Raw genomic sequence first — 12,215 nt, 5'->3', positions numbered from 1 at the left:
CTTGTCCCAGACTGCCTCTGGATGCCATGGGTCATCCACGGAGGACGCCCAGCACCAAGCGCATGGTCCCTCCTGGCCTGGGGGACTGGGACGGGGTACTCACCGAGACGGCCTCTTCCATGTCCTTTTTGTTGAGGAGGGCGTGGTTGATCCGCAGCACAATCCAGTCGAACAGGGCACTGTACAGCGACTTGGCCATGGAGTCACGGGCAGTTATGGCCTACGGACACAGAGGGGCGTCTCACCTGGGGTCGGGTTGCCCCGGCTCTGTGCGCACTTGCCAGGTGGGGTGCTTTAGTGGCCAATGTTGTTGTTGTTTTTTCGAGACAGGTTCTCACTGTTGCCTGTGCTGGCCTCAAACTTCTGGGCTCCAGCGATTCCCTGCCTCAGCTTCCCGGGTAGCTGGGAGCACGGGTGTGCACCAACCTACCTGGCTTCTTTCCCATTTAACAAAACCTCCTCTTTCTGTATTTGTTTAGTTATTTTTCGTTCTTTCTGGGTTTTACTTTGGAATCTGTTCTTTAATTTCCTCAGCATGGCTACTTTAAACACCCGACTCGTCCAACTCAGCCTTGCGTTTTGCATGTCCCCGTCACCCCGTCCATGAGGATGTGGCACTCTGTGGCAATCACACCAGGAGGCCTGCAGGTGGCAGGTCCTCCTCACACACGCAGAGGCAACACAGAGGCTGCTGAGGGCCGGGCCTGCTCTCGCAGCGGAACTAGAGAGGAGCTCAGCCAGGCCCAAACGCTGGTCCCTTGTTCTCTGGGGACAGCGTGCAGCCACCACTGCGTGCATAGAGCAACAGCAGTTCGCTTTTCTTTCTTTTTTAAAGATATTTTACTTGCCAACGGGCCTGTGTTTTGGTTATTACGTGAGGTGCTGGACAGAGCCCAGGGCCTCCCGCACGCCAGGCAAGCACTCCACACTGGACCCCGGCCGGCCTTTCTCCCCTTCTTCCTCTTTGCCTTTCTTTCCTCCTTCTTATGGAGATCCGTAGCCCAACATGAGAGACTCGCTCTTCTTGTGTGGCTATGTGCTGTGTGATGACATTTCAGTCTGTGCAGACCCCCTATTCTGTGCGGTCCAATAAGATGGCAAGGGAGCTGAAGTCCCTGTGCCTGGTATTTTCACTGGGCCGTTTTGTGTTTGGATGCACATCTGTTGCTGCCACGACTGCCTGCAGAACCAGCACAGTAACACGTGCATGTGTGTGTGGACGCAGCAACAGGCTACGCCAGTGCCTGGGAGTGTGGCAGGCCACACCGTCTAGGCTCCTGGAAGTCCCCTCCAGGACGTGTGCACAACGAAGCCCTCTCTGATTGTTGTGTATGTGTGGGGAGTAGTGCTGGGGATGGACCCAGGGCCTGGGGCATGCTGGGCAAGCACTCTACCACTGAGCCATACCCCCAGGCCCAGAAGGAACCATTTCTCAGCATGGATCCTCGGTGTCAAGTGAGGCATGACTATTTGGCTCTCCAGAGTGACAATGGCATTCACCTGCCCTAGAGAGTTGGGACACATCCCTCTGGCTTGGCTGTTCCTGCAGGTTGTGGAGATGGAGCCAGAGAGACTGCAGTCCCTCCTGGTGACTCCTACTGTCCTGGCTTCTCCAGAGGGTACCCAAGCTGCTGGGTCACAGGCAGGCTGCAGCAACATCTAATGTCGCAGGGTGCTGTGGCCTGTGCTCAGACTGTCCATGGTGCCCACTGGAAATGCCCCAGCAGCTCCCCCTGGGTAAGGGGCCACCATCAGCAAGAAGTACCCCTGTGCCTAGAGACTTTCCTGCTGCCATCTGAGCTGCAAGCTACATTGCTCTTCAGTTGTTAAAATACAAGAGAAACACCATGAAGAAAATACCCAGGCAGGGTGAAGGCCGAGGGAAGCAGTTATCAAGGTCTGGGGTGAAGGCCTGAGAGTCACAGGTCAGGTGTTACATGAGGATCATGCTCCAGCCCAGGGGTCAGCAAAGATTTTCTGGAGAGAGGTAACTAGTCAACAGTTTCATTTTTGGGGCCTGATGGGTTCTGCTACAATGACACAGCCCTGCTGCTAAAGCAAAAAAGCAGCATTGGTTGGTATGTGACTGAATGGGCATGGCTGTGTACCAATAAAACTTTATTTACAAAACCAGGTGGTGGGCCACCCAGGAGTCATGGCTAATCTCTGCTGGTGAGGACCAGCACACCCATCGGGCACACAGAGAGGAACCCTGGGCTCTAGTTCTGGCCTGAGGGCCACAGTAAGCTTTATAAAATAGGGTCCCCTTATCTATGGTTTCAGACAGACCCACAGCTACCCATGGTCTGAAAGTATCAAGTGGAATATTGCAGACATAAAACATTCATTAGTTTTAAACTGCATGCCGTTCTGAGCACTGAGATGGACTTTCCTGCAGTCCAACTCCATCCCACCTGGGCAGTCTTTGTCCAGGGGCCACACTGTATATGCTAACCACCTACTAGTCACTTAGTTGCTTCAGTTATCAGTCGACTATTCCAACTGTTTCAAGTAACCCTTATTTTACTCACAAATAGCCCCAAAGCACAAGAATAATGATGCTGACAATTTGGGTAGAGAAATTAAAAAAAAAAAAAAGTTTCTTTAGGTGAAAAGATGAATGTATGACAGGATTTGTCTTCCCTCAGTTCTGGGGATGGAACTGAGGGCCTCACATATGCTAGACAAGACCTCCACCACTGAGCCATATCCCCCCAGACTCTTTTTTGGTACTGGGGATTTGACCCAAGGGTGCTTAGCTACTAAGTAACATCCCCAGCCCTTTTATTAGGTACGGAGTCTTGCTAAGGTGCTTAGGATCTTGTTAAGTTGCTGAGGCTGGCCCCAAACTCACAATCCTCCTGCCACAGCCTCCCAAGCTGCTGGCATTACAGGTGTGCATACCACACTCTGCCCAGATCTTTTAATTCTTAGACAGGATCCCTCTAAATGGCCAAGGCTGGCTTGGGACTTGATGATCCTCTGCCTTGGCCTCTCCAGTTATTAGCATCACTGGTGTGTGCCACTGTGCCCAGCACAATAAAATGTTTTGAGAAAAAAAGAGTTCACATTCACGTGATTTTTATTATAGTATAATATGCAATTATTCTGTTTTATTATTAGTTACTACTGATTTCTTATTGTGCCTATTTATATATTAAGCTCTATCACAGGGACGTATGGGTAGGAAAAAATAGTCTACTTTCACTCTCTGTGGTTTCAGACATCCACTGGAGTCTTGGGGCTTATGAACTGAAGGTCAGGGGCAACTCCTGTGGGCTGGGCTGGCCACACTAGGGCTCACGTGGAGGCAGGGGCACTGCCAGGTTCTACTCCTGAACCACAGGAAGAGGAGGAAGTCACCCCTGCTGGCTCTTGTGTTCTGGCCTTGCACCCCCAGCACCAGAGCGGCACCCACCTCGCTGAGGCTGTAGGGCAGGATGAGCTTGTCATTGACGGTCACTGTTTTTCTTTTGGTCAGAACTTCCACCAGGATTTCTCGCTTCACCTGTTTCAAAATCAGGGAGGGAGGGAAGGACAGGGAGGTGAGGGGCCTGTTGGGCATTTCTTCACATCGCTGAGGCCCCGGAGCCCAGGAGGATGGGAGACACAGCCCCAGAGGCTGGGCTGGGAAGTGGGCCCCAGAGCCCACCCTCTGTGATCAGTGGGCTGCAGAGCATTCTCGCACACCACAGGCTGGCTGGGCCCCGTGTGTGCACAGGCCTGGGTGTGACTGGGGACCACTGGCCCAGGGGTCACCTGGCAACCTGCACGCAGAGCCTGTGTCCATCCTGGGTGCAGGTGAGAGACCCAGCGCACTCCTCCCTTCCTGAGCTGGCCTGTCCACCAGGGGCAGGATCTCCCCTCATCTCCCAGTGGTTGCTCACGCACTCTTAGGAGCGCAACAGAAGATGGGGCCTGATGACCCCCTAGGAAAGGCTGCATGTCAGGGCACCCTGGCTCACGCCTGTAAGCCCAAGAGACTCAGGAGGTGAAGCGGGAGGATCGCCATCCTAGGCCAGCCTGGGCAACTTAGTGAGACTCTATCTCAAAATAAAAAAAGTAAAAAGGGCTGGGGGTGCAGCTCAGAGGTAGAGCACTTGTCTAGCATGTGTGAGGCCCTGGGTTCCATCCCCAGGACTTGGGAAAAGGAAAACGTACAGACAGGGGTGGAGGCTCTCGGCCCTGCCTGGGGTTCACGGTTTACACCTGGCCTGTGGCAATCTCCACACAGGCCATCCGGGGCTTGCAGAGCCTCCCTGACCTCCACTCACCAGATGCCAGGAGCAGTCCCCTAGTTTGGTAGTCAAAACTGTCTGCAGACCTTGTCTAGAGTCCCCCCAGGGGCAGAATCACCTATAGGTGAAAAGCAGTGGATGAGGAGATGACAGATTGGATGCAAAAATGACCTTGCTGGGGCTGGGGTTGTGGCTCAGAGTTAGAGCACTTGCCTAGTATGCATGAGGCACTGGGTTCCATCCTCAGCCCCACATAAAAGTTAAAAAAAAAAAAAAGATATTGTGTTCATCTGTAACTAAAAAATGAATATTTAAAAAATCCCAAAAAACAAAAATGACCTTGCTGATCAAACTGTGGTAGTTTTTTTTTTTTTTTTTGGTATTGGGGATGACCTCAGGGACACTCAACCACTGAGCCTTTTTTGTATTTTATTTAGGGACAGAGTCTCACTGAGTTGCTTAGCACCTTGCTGTTGCTGAGGTTGGCTCTGAAATAAGGATCTTCCTGCCTCAGCCTCTCGAGCCACGGGGATGACAGGTGTGGACCACTAGGCCCAGCATGGTTGCTGTTTTTGAGACAGGGTCTCCTGATGCTGCCTAGACTGGCTCCAAACTCCTGGGCTCAAGCGATCCTTGTGCCTTGGCCTTCCGAGTAGCTGTGTGCCACTGAGCCCCGACAAACTATGGTTTTAAAGGAGCCTTTGGTTAAAGGGCTGAAGTGGGAGGTGGCCCTGACCAGGGAGTTCATCCGAAATGAGGAAGAGGCGCTGCAGAGGGACAAGGAGGAAGCAGGCCGATGAGCCCTGGTTTACAAAACCCTGGTGGCAGAGGAAGTTCTGGGCACGTGTCCCCTGATTGAAAAGGTAGCCACTGCCCTGAGTCGAGCTGAGGGCAGGAGCTGGCAGTGGCGTGGGTCGGCAGTACCTTCAGGAGCTGGGACAGCGTGTCCAACACCTCGGGGGGCCCCACCTCCAGGCCTTCGTCGCGGCCCGTGGCTCTCTTCTTGTAAGTGACGTTGCCCAGGTACAGGATGGCTGACAGGACGGAAAAAATCCTGGGAGAGAGAAAGCGCGCACAGTGGGGCTGCCTCTACATTTGTAAGATAAGCAAAGGGGCCAGGGACGGGCTGAACTTGTAAACCCAGCAAGCTCCAGCGAGAACTGAGGGGCCTGAAAATCACCTTGTTCTCTGTGGATGCCGCCCTCTGTGTGGACGGCTCCTTGGACTTATTCTGCTTTGGTGCTGGGGATGGAACCCAAGGCCTCACGCATGCCAAGCAGTGCTCCACCCCTGACCTCTGTCCCCAGCCCCTCGACTTTTTAAAAAGGAGAGGGAGAGCTACAAAAAAACATTTTCTGGGCGGGGTTCTGCTCACGCTAGGCAAGCGCTCAACCACTGACCTATACCCACAGCCCTTTTTATCTTAGACCGAGTCTCACTAAGTTGCTGAGTCTGGCCTTGCACTTGCAACCCTCCTGCCTGAGCCTCCTGAGTGGCCGGGGTCACGGCGTGGGCCACTACCTGGCTAAAACGTGCTTTTTCAGTGGAGGGACACCATGCGTGAACACAAAAGCACGATTCCCATGTGGCGCCCGTGGGATCGTCACAGGTGCACAGACCTCCGGAACCAGCAGAAGCCCAATCTCCTGAGCCACCATGGGCCTGACCTCTGATGTGCCCTGCAGAGCTGGGTCTGGCCAGCTGTCACCAAGGGCTGTTGGGGGACCTGTTGTCCCTGACCCTGTGTGTGGCTGTGGCCTGACTATTGGCACTGGGGCCGGGTGTCCCTTTGCCGCGGGGCATCCTGTGCACTGCAGGCTGCTGGGCACACCCTGGCCTCCTCCCACCTGAGGCCAGGAGCACCCAACTCCCTTCCTTACTGTTGGGACAACCCAAAATGACTCAGACGCCAGCAAGTGTCCCTGGGGGCAGAGGGGACCCTGGGTGAGAGTGGCTCCTGTGGAGGGGCCAGAACTCTGCACACACGGCCCGTTTCTGTCCAGTCTCTGAGCCAGGAGTGGTCTGAGGCCAGGCGTGGTGGCACAGTATGTCATCCCAGCAATGAGAGTGGCTAAGGCAAGTCCAAGGCCAGCCAGGACAATGTAGAGAGGCCCTGTCTCAAAACGTAAAAATAAAAAGGGCTGAGGTACATGGAGTTCGGTGAGAGCACCCCTGGGTTCCACCCCTCGTACCACAAAAGAAACAAAATGAAACACAGGAAAGCACACACCGAGGCTCTGGCCTGCGAGGCTCAAGCGGTCAGTATCTGGCCTTCGTCAAGAGCCTGCCAACTCCTGCAGGATACCCTGGAATCTATTTACTGAATCTCCTGCTGGTGGCTTGAGGGGTCCCGGTTTCTCTGGGGTATAAGGGAGGAAGCCGTGGGACCCATGCACGTGACCACAGGGAACAAATGCGCGAGTCTGGCCGCACACACACAGCTTCTGTAGAGATGGCCGCGTGGTTTTCCAAAGTCGCTGCCCTGATCAGTGTCCTCCCAGGGGCACGTGAGCGTGTGCACAGTGGGTACTGGCTGTCCACCCGTCCACCTGGGCAGGAATGGAGAGCGCCTCAGGTGGTTTTAATTTTTTTTCTTTTATGGTGCTGGAAACGGAACCAGGGACTCGCGCCGGGCAGGCGCTCTCCTGCTCCGCCCCAGCCCAGCCCTTTTCTCTTCTTTTTGAGAGGGGTCTCACTATGCCGCCCGGGCTGGCCTTGACCTTCTGGGTGCAAGTGTCCCTCCTGCCGTGGCTTCCTGAGTAGCTGGGCTGCTCCTCCTGGGCCATGCTGAGCTTGTTTTTAAATAAAAGCACGACTGTTCTGACTGGCCTCCTGGGGCCAGGGCTGACTCCCTTCCTGTGCCCGCTGGCACCGCACTGCCCTTCTCAGCCTGATTCTGTTGGGACGCTGCCTGTTTTCTACTGGGCTGTGGGTCAGATCTGAGTGCAGGAGCCCGTGCGCCCCCTGCAGGCATGACAGGCTGGCTGATGCCCACTTACTGTTTCTTAGTGGCCGGCAGGAAGCCCACCATCTCCATGGCCTGCTTGAGTCTCTCAAAGTCATGTTTCAGGTCTTCTCCATCTTCAATGTTCAAGTTATGCTGAAAAAACAAAGGCGTTGGCACCGTGGGTGTTTCCGGGCTGGCGAGGGTGGCCTGTGAGGGTGATTTTGGCGGGGACCGATGGGGCAGGGCCCAAGGCGGAGGGCGTGAATGGGCTCCTTTATGCCGCCTCCTTGGAGCCAGTCTGGAGGCCGAGGAGGGCCAAGGCAGGCGGCCTCTGGCCTCCTGGTGGCTCCTGAACAGCCCAAGGGGAACAGAGGTGACCTGTGTGGCTGGGGCTGGTGGCTGTTTACCTGGTTGAGGTAGAAATAATCTTCAGGCTGCTTAAGCTGAAATTCTTGGCGCTCTTCCTCGCTGACACCGAGTAACAAATAATAAAACACGTGGTAGTTCCTGTGGGTCAAAAGGAGGGAAAAGAGTCATTTCTGCAGGCCAAGCAGAGCCACTTCACATGTCTGAGACACCACACGAGTGCATATAAACTCAAAACCCAAGTTGGTTTTATTACGACTTATAAAACCATGGGACTGGTCAAGCGAGGGCTGGGGGCTGGGCACGTGTCTTGCTCCCGTCAATCAGAGACGTTTCTCATCTAACCACATTTTGGGCAGATCCCTGAACACCTACGGTGGGTAAGGTCCTCAGAGGCACAAAAGGGAGCATGAAGCTCGAGGCCAAGGGAGTGGGCGGGGAGGAGGCTGGCCGGGACACATCCTTGCTCCCAGAGGATCAGCCACACTTCCCCTCAAGTTCCCCGGACCCCAGGACACTCGCTTTGCCCTTGGCAGGGACAAAGGCAGATGTAGGGGTGCACTCAAAGGGCCCCTAAGGAATCATCCCGTACCTCTCATCCTTCTCCCGAGAGACCAGGCGAGACTTTTCAAGCAGATATTTTTCAACCACAGCTCTGTCATCGAAAGAAACAAGAAGTCACCTATTTTGGTATGATTTTAACGCTTGCTTTCTTCGCCAGTTGTTGGGTGGAACCCAGAGTGAATGAGCTGCACCCCGGCCTGAGCTTTTTTTTCTTGAAGGACTGTGTCACTCTGTACTTGGTGCTGTGGCTCCTGGCGGCTGCAGATGACCTGCCCTCAGTGCGACACACATGAAGCCCTCTGCAGCTGCCGGTCCTGCCCTCCAACGAGGATCCATGGAAACAGGAACCTGAGCTGACCATGGCTGGACCTGGAAGCCCGACAGGCATCCTGCGAGACCTGGACCACCAAACCCACTCACTCAAGGACTACCCCAGAATGTGCACCCTGCTCCCCAACGATGAAATATTTTTCCAATTGCAAAACAAAGGTATTTGAGGATCATGACTCAATTCTACTCATTTGCTTGTGTAGACTCTAATGGAAAACGTAAACAGAAGGCAACCGATCCACGCTGACACTTTACTGATTACCGACACACAATAAGCTGCACCCATTTAATGTGCACAATTCAATCTCTGACATGCTTAAACCCTGGGACGACCACTACCAGGATCGAGATAGCAAACATCCACTGCCCTAAAGTCTCCGCGCCTCATCATCCCTCCCTGTCCCCCACCCTCAAGCAGCTACCAACTAGCTTTCTGCCACCACAGATCAGTGGGCCTTTACTAACAGTCAAAGACACAGAATTCTACAGTAGGGACACTGTGTCTGGCTTCCTTTTTTTTTTTTTTTTAATTAATTAACTTATTTTTTAAATTGTTGTAGAGGAACAGAATGCCTTTGTTTTAATTTGGTTATTTTATGTGGTACAAGAATCGAACCCAGGGCCTCACACATGTCAGGCAAGCGCTCTGCCCTGAGCCCCAGCCCCAGCCTGTGTCTGGCCTCTTATGTTCAGCACAATGGTCCTGAGATGCAGCCACACCGCAACATGAATACAAACTTCATTCCTTTTTCCCCATTTTTTATGGCTGAATAATATTACACTGTATGGATGAACATTTTGCTGGTGAGCATGTGTACTATTTCCAGTTTTAGGGTATTTGAGACGATTCTGCCGTGGACATGTGTGTACACTGAGTCTTCATATGGACCTACTGTGTTCCTGTTTCTCCTGGGCTAGTGCCCATGGGTGGAACTGCTGCAGGGTCCCGTGGTAACTCCATGTCCAGTTTTAAGGACTGCTAAATATTTTCTTAAGGCAGCTGCGGTGTCTTCCACTCCCAGGAGCAGCACGGGAGTTCCACTCTCTTCACAAGCCCACCAACGGTTTTCGAGTCTCTTTTTTCATTCCAGCCGTCCTAGCCGGGGTGACACGGCGGTTTTGACTTGCGTTTCCCTGAGGACTAGTGATGCTCAGCATCTTCATGTGCTTGCTGCATGTGAACGTCTCTCCCTTGTGGTGCTGGGGATGGAACCCAGGGCTCATGCATGCTAGACAAGTGCTCCACCACTGACCTGCACCTCTAACCCAACATCTCTCTCTCTCTCTCTCTCCCTCCCTTTTTTTTTTTTTTTTTTTTGGTACTGAGGATTGAACCCAGGATGCTTAACCACTGAGCCACATCCCTAGCCATTTTTCATATTTAGAGACCTCACTGAGTTTCTGAGGCTGGCTTTGAACTCGTGACCCTCCTGCCTCAGCCTCCCAAGCTGCTGGGATTATAGGCATGTGCCACCGCGCCTGGCCCTACATCTCTTTTGAGGAGCGTCTCCTGAGGTCTTTCTCTTACAGCTATTATTGCGCTGTAAACACAAGTCCTCTGCTGGGGGTCCGATCTGCACGTGCCTTCTCTGGATCTGAGACTGGCCTCTTCGTTTCTGTTGGTGTCTTTCTGAAGAGCAGGGCTCTCTGCTGCACGCTGGTACTCAGCCATTTATTGATCACTTCCTTTGTACCCAACAGTGAATGTTTCTTCCAAATTAAATTCTTGCAGTACTCATGGGAAGTTTGGCCATGGGGGTGCTGGAGCCGAGTCAGGGTGCCTGTGCAGCCAGTCTCCAAGCTGATGCAGGCTGAGGAGCCCTTATCCAAAAGGCCTGGGACCAGAAATGTTTTGGATTTTGTTTCCAGATTCTGGAATGTTTATGTACATTTGAGAGAGATCTTGGGGACAGGGCCTGAGTCCAGACACAAAATCCACCTGTGTCTCATGTATCCCATGTGTACCTCCTGGAGGTGATTTTTACAGTCTTCTGAGTGCACCCTTGTTTTGTCTGCAACCCATTCCCATGAGGCCGGGTGTGAACTTTTCCACCTGTGGTATCGTGTTGGTGCTCAGAACTTTTGGATTTTGGAGCTTTTGGATTAGGGATGGTCACCTGTAGAAGCAGCCGTGAGTGCTTCCTGGGGATCGACTGTGCTCTAGGCATCGCCTACAGCACTCATGGGGCGGCCGAGGTGCCTGCTGATAGACGGGAGCTGAGGGTGGAGAGGCCATGCGCTGCCAGGAGCCCATGGAGGGAGGTGGCCTGGATGCTATTTCCGCACCCATCAGGGCTCCACAGGTCTGGAGGGGCAGGGTGTGGGCGGGTCCCACTGTCACTGGACGGAGCTGGGTGGTGCCTGCAGACCACCTCCTCCAAGCCTGCTGTTTTACAGGGAACACAGCTGTGCCGAGGGAGAGCAGGGTCTGGGATGGCACGGGGCCCCTGGTCTAGGGCTGGCTGGACGCACCTGCCTCTCTCCAGGACAGCAGGTCTGCAGGAGGAGGCGTGGCACGCACAGGGGTCTTCACACCCGAGTCCTCACTCGCTTCAAAATAGGAGGAAAAAAAAACGTCTTCTTCCACTCCGCCCCCCAGGAGCTGGGACTGCCCCTGCCCTTGGCCTTGAGAAACGTCACCTGCCCAAAATGAACTAAAGCAGAACTGGGTCAGAGTCTGCTCCCAGGACAGGACAGGAAGGGCACCCCCACAGCGAGGCTGGGCCCTGGTGTGGCTCCAGGTGGGAATTCCTCTCCAGAAGCCTCGGCACGGGCGGCACTTCCAGAAGCTCATCTGTGAGATCCGAGGCTGCTGGCTTCGATGGGAGCCTGCAGCAGGCAGGGCAGGCTGGTATCATGGGTTCAATTAGGTCCCTCAGAAGCTATGTCACTTGGAACCCAGAATGTGTCCCTCCTTGTCCTCGGCTTCATGTTCTGTGATTTTAGTTATCCACAGCCACCAAGATCTGAAACTATTAAATGAAAAATTCCAGAAATAAACAATTCATAAGTTTTGAGCTTTCCTTCCTTCTTTCCTTTCTTTCCTGTGGTGCTGGGGGAGGATCCTAGGGCCTCCTGCATGCTAGGCAAGAGCTCTAACACCGAGCCACATTCCTAACCCCTAATGCCTAAGTTTTGAATTGCACATCATTCTAAGTCGTGTGATGGTATCCTGCACCACTCCAGAACCCAGGAATCATTCCTCTGTTCAGTGTGTCCAGGCTGTATATGCTACCTGCCAGTTAGTAGCCATCTTGGTTATCAGATCATTTTTCACTAGATGGATGTGATTGGTTCAAGTAACTTTTTTTTTTCTTTTGGTACCAGGGATTAAACCCAGAGACACTTAATCACTGAGTCACACGCCTTGCCTTCTCCTTTTTAAAAAAATTCTCTTTATTTGAGCAGGGTCTCCCTAAATTGCTTAGAGCCTTACTAAATTGCTGAGGCCAGCTTTGAACTTTAATTCTCCTGCCTCAGCCTCCTGAGTGCTGGGATTATAGACAAGGACCACCACACCTGGCTGGTCCAAGTACCTCTTACTTTCCCTGATAATGGCCCCAAAGCACAAGAGTATTGCCTCTGACAATCTGGATATGTCGGAGGACTGTGAAGTGCTTCCCTTAAGTGAAAGGTGAAAACTGACCACAGATGTGAACTGTGGGTTGGACCCTGAACATCCCCCAGGGTCATGTGTTAAAGACCTGCTCCCAGCCAGTGGTGCCACTGGGCGTGATGGGACCTTCAGGAGATGGGCCTGGGGGGGGGGG

General features: G+C 53.4%; 1 protein-coding gene across 1 annotated transcript in view; it reads right to left on the bottom strand.

Annotated features, from left to right (window-relative positions):
• The window catches only part of Myo9b (myosin IXB), an 82,642-nt gene that overhangs the window by 35,890 nt on the left and 34,537 nt on the right, over positions 1-12,215 (bottom strand). The window contains 6 exon segments of the mRNA XM_015489229.2: positions 104-220; positions 3,419-3,508; positions 5,163-5,292; positions 7,238-7,338; positions 7,593-7,692; positions 8,144-8,206. Coding sequence (XP_015344715.1) covers positions 104-220; positions 3,419-3,508; positions 5,163-5,292; positions 7,238-7,338; positions 7,593-7,692; positions 8,144-8,206 — 601 coding nt within the window.

The sequence above is a fragment of the Marmota marmota genome, unplaced genomic scaffold (assembly GCF_001458135.2).
Source record: "Marmota marmota marmota unplaced genomic scaffold, marMar, whole genome shotgun sequence".
In the NCBI taxonomy this organism is placed as follows: Eukaryota; Metazoa; Chordata; class Mammalia; order Rodentia; family Sciuridae; genus Marmota; species Marmota marmota.
The sequence above is the reverse complement of the archived record's forward strand: the minus strand, read 5'-3'. Positions and strand labels throughout refer to the sequence as shown.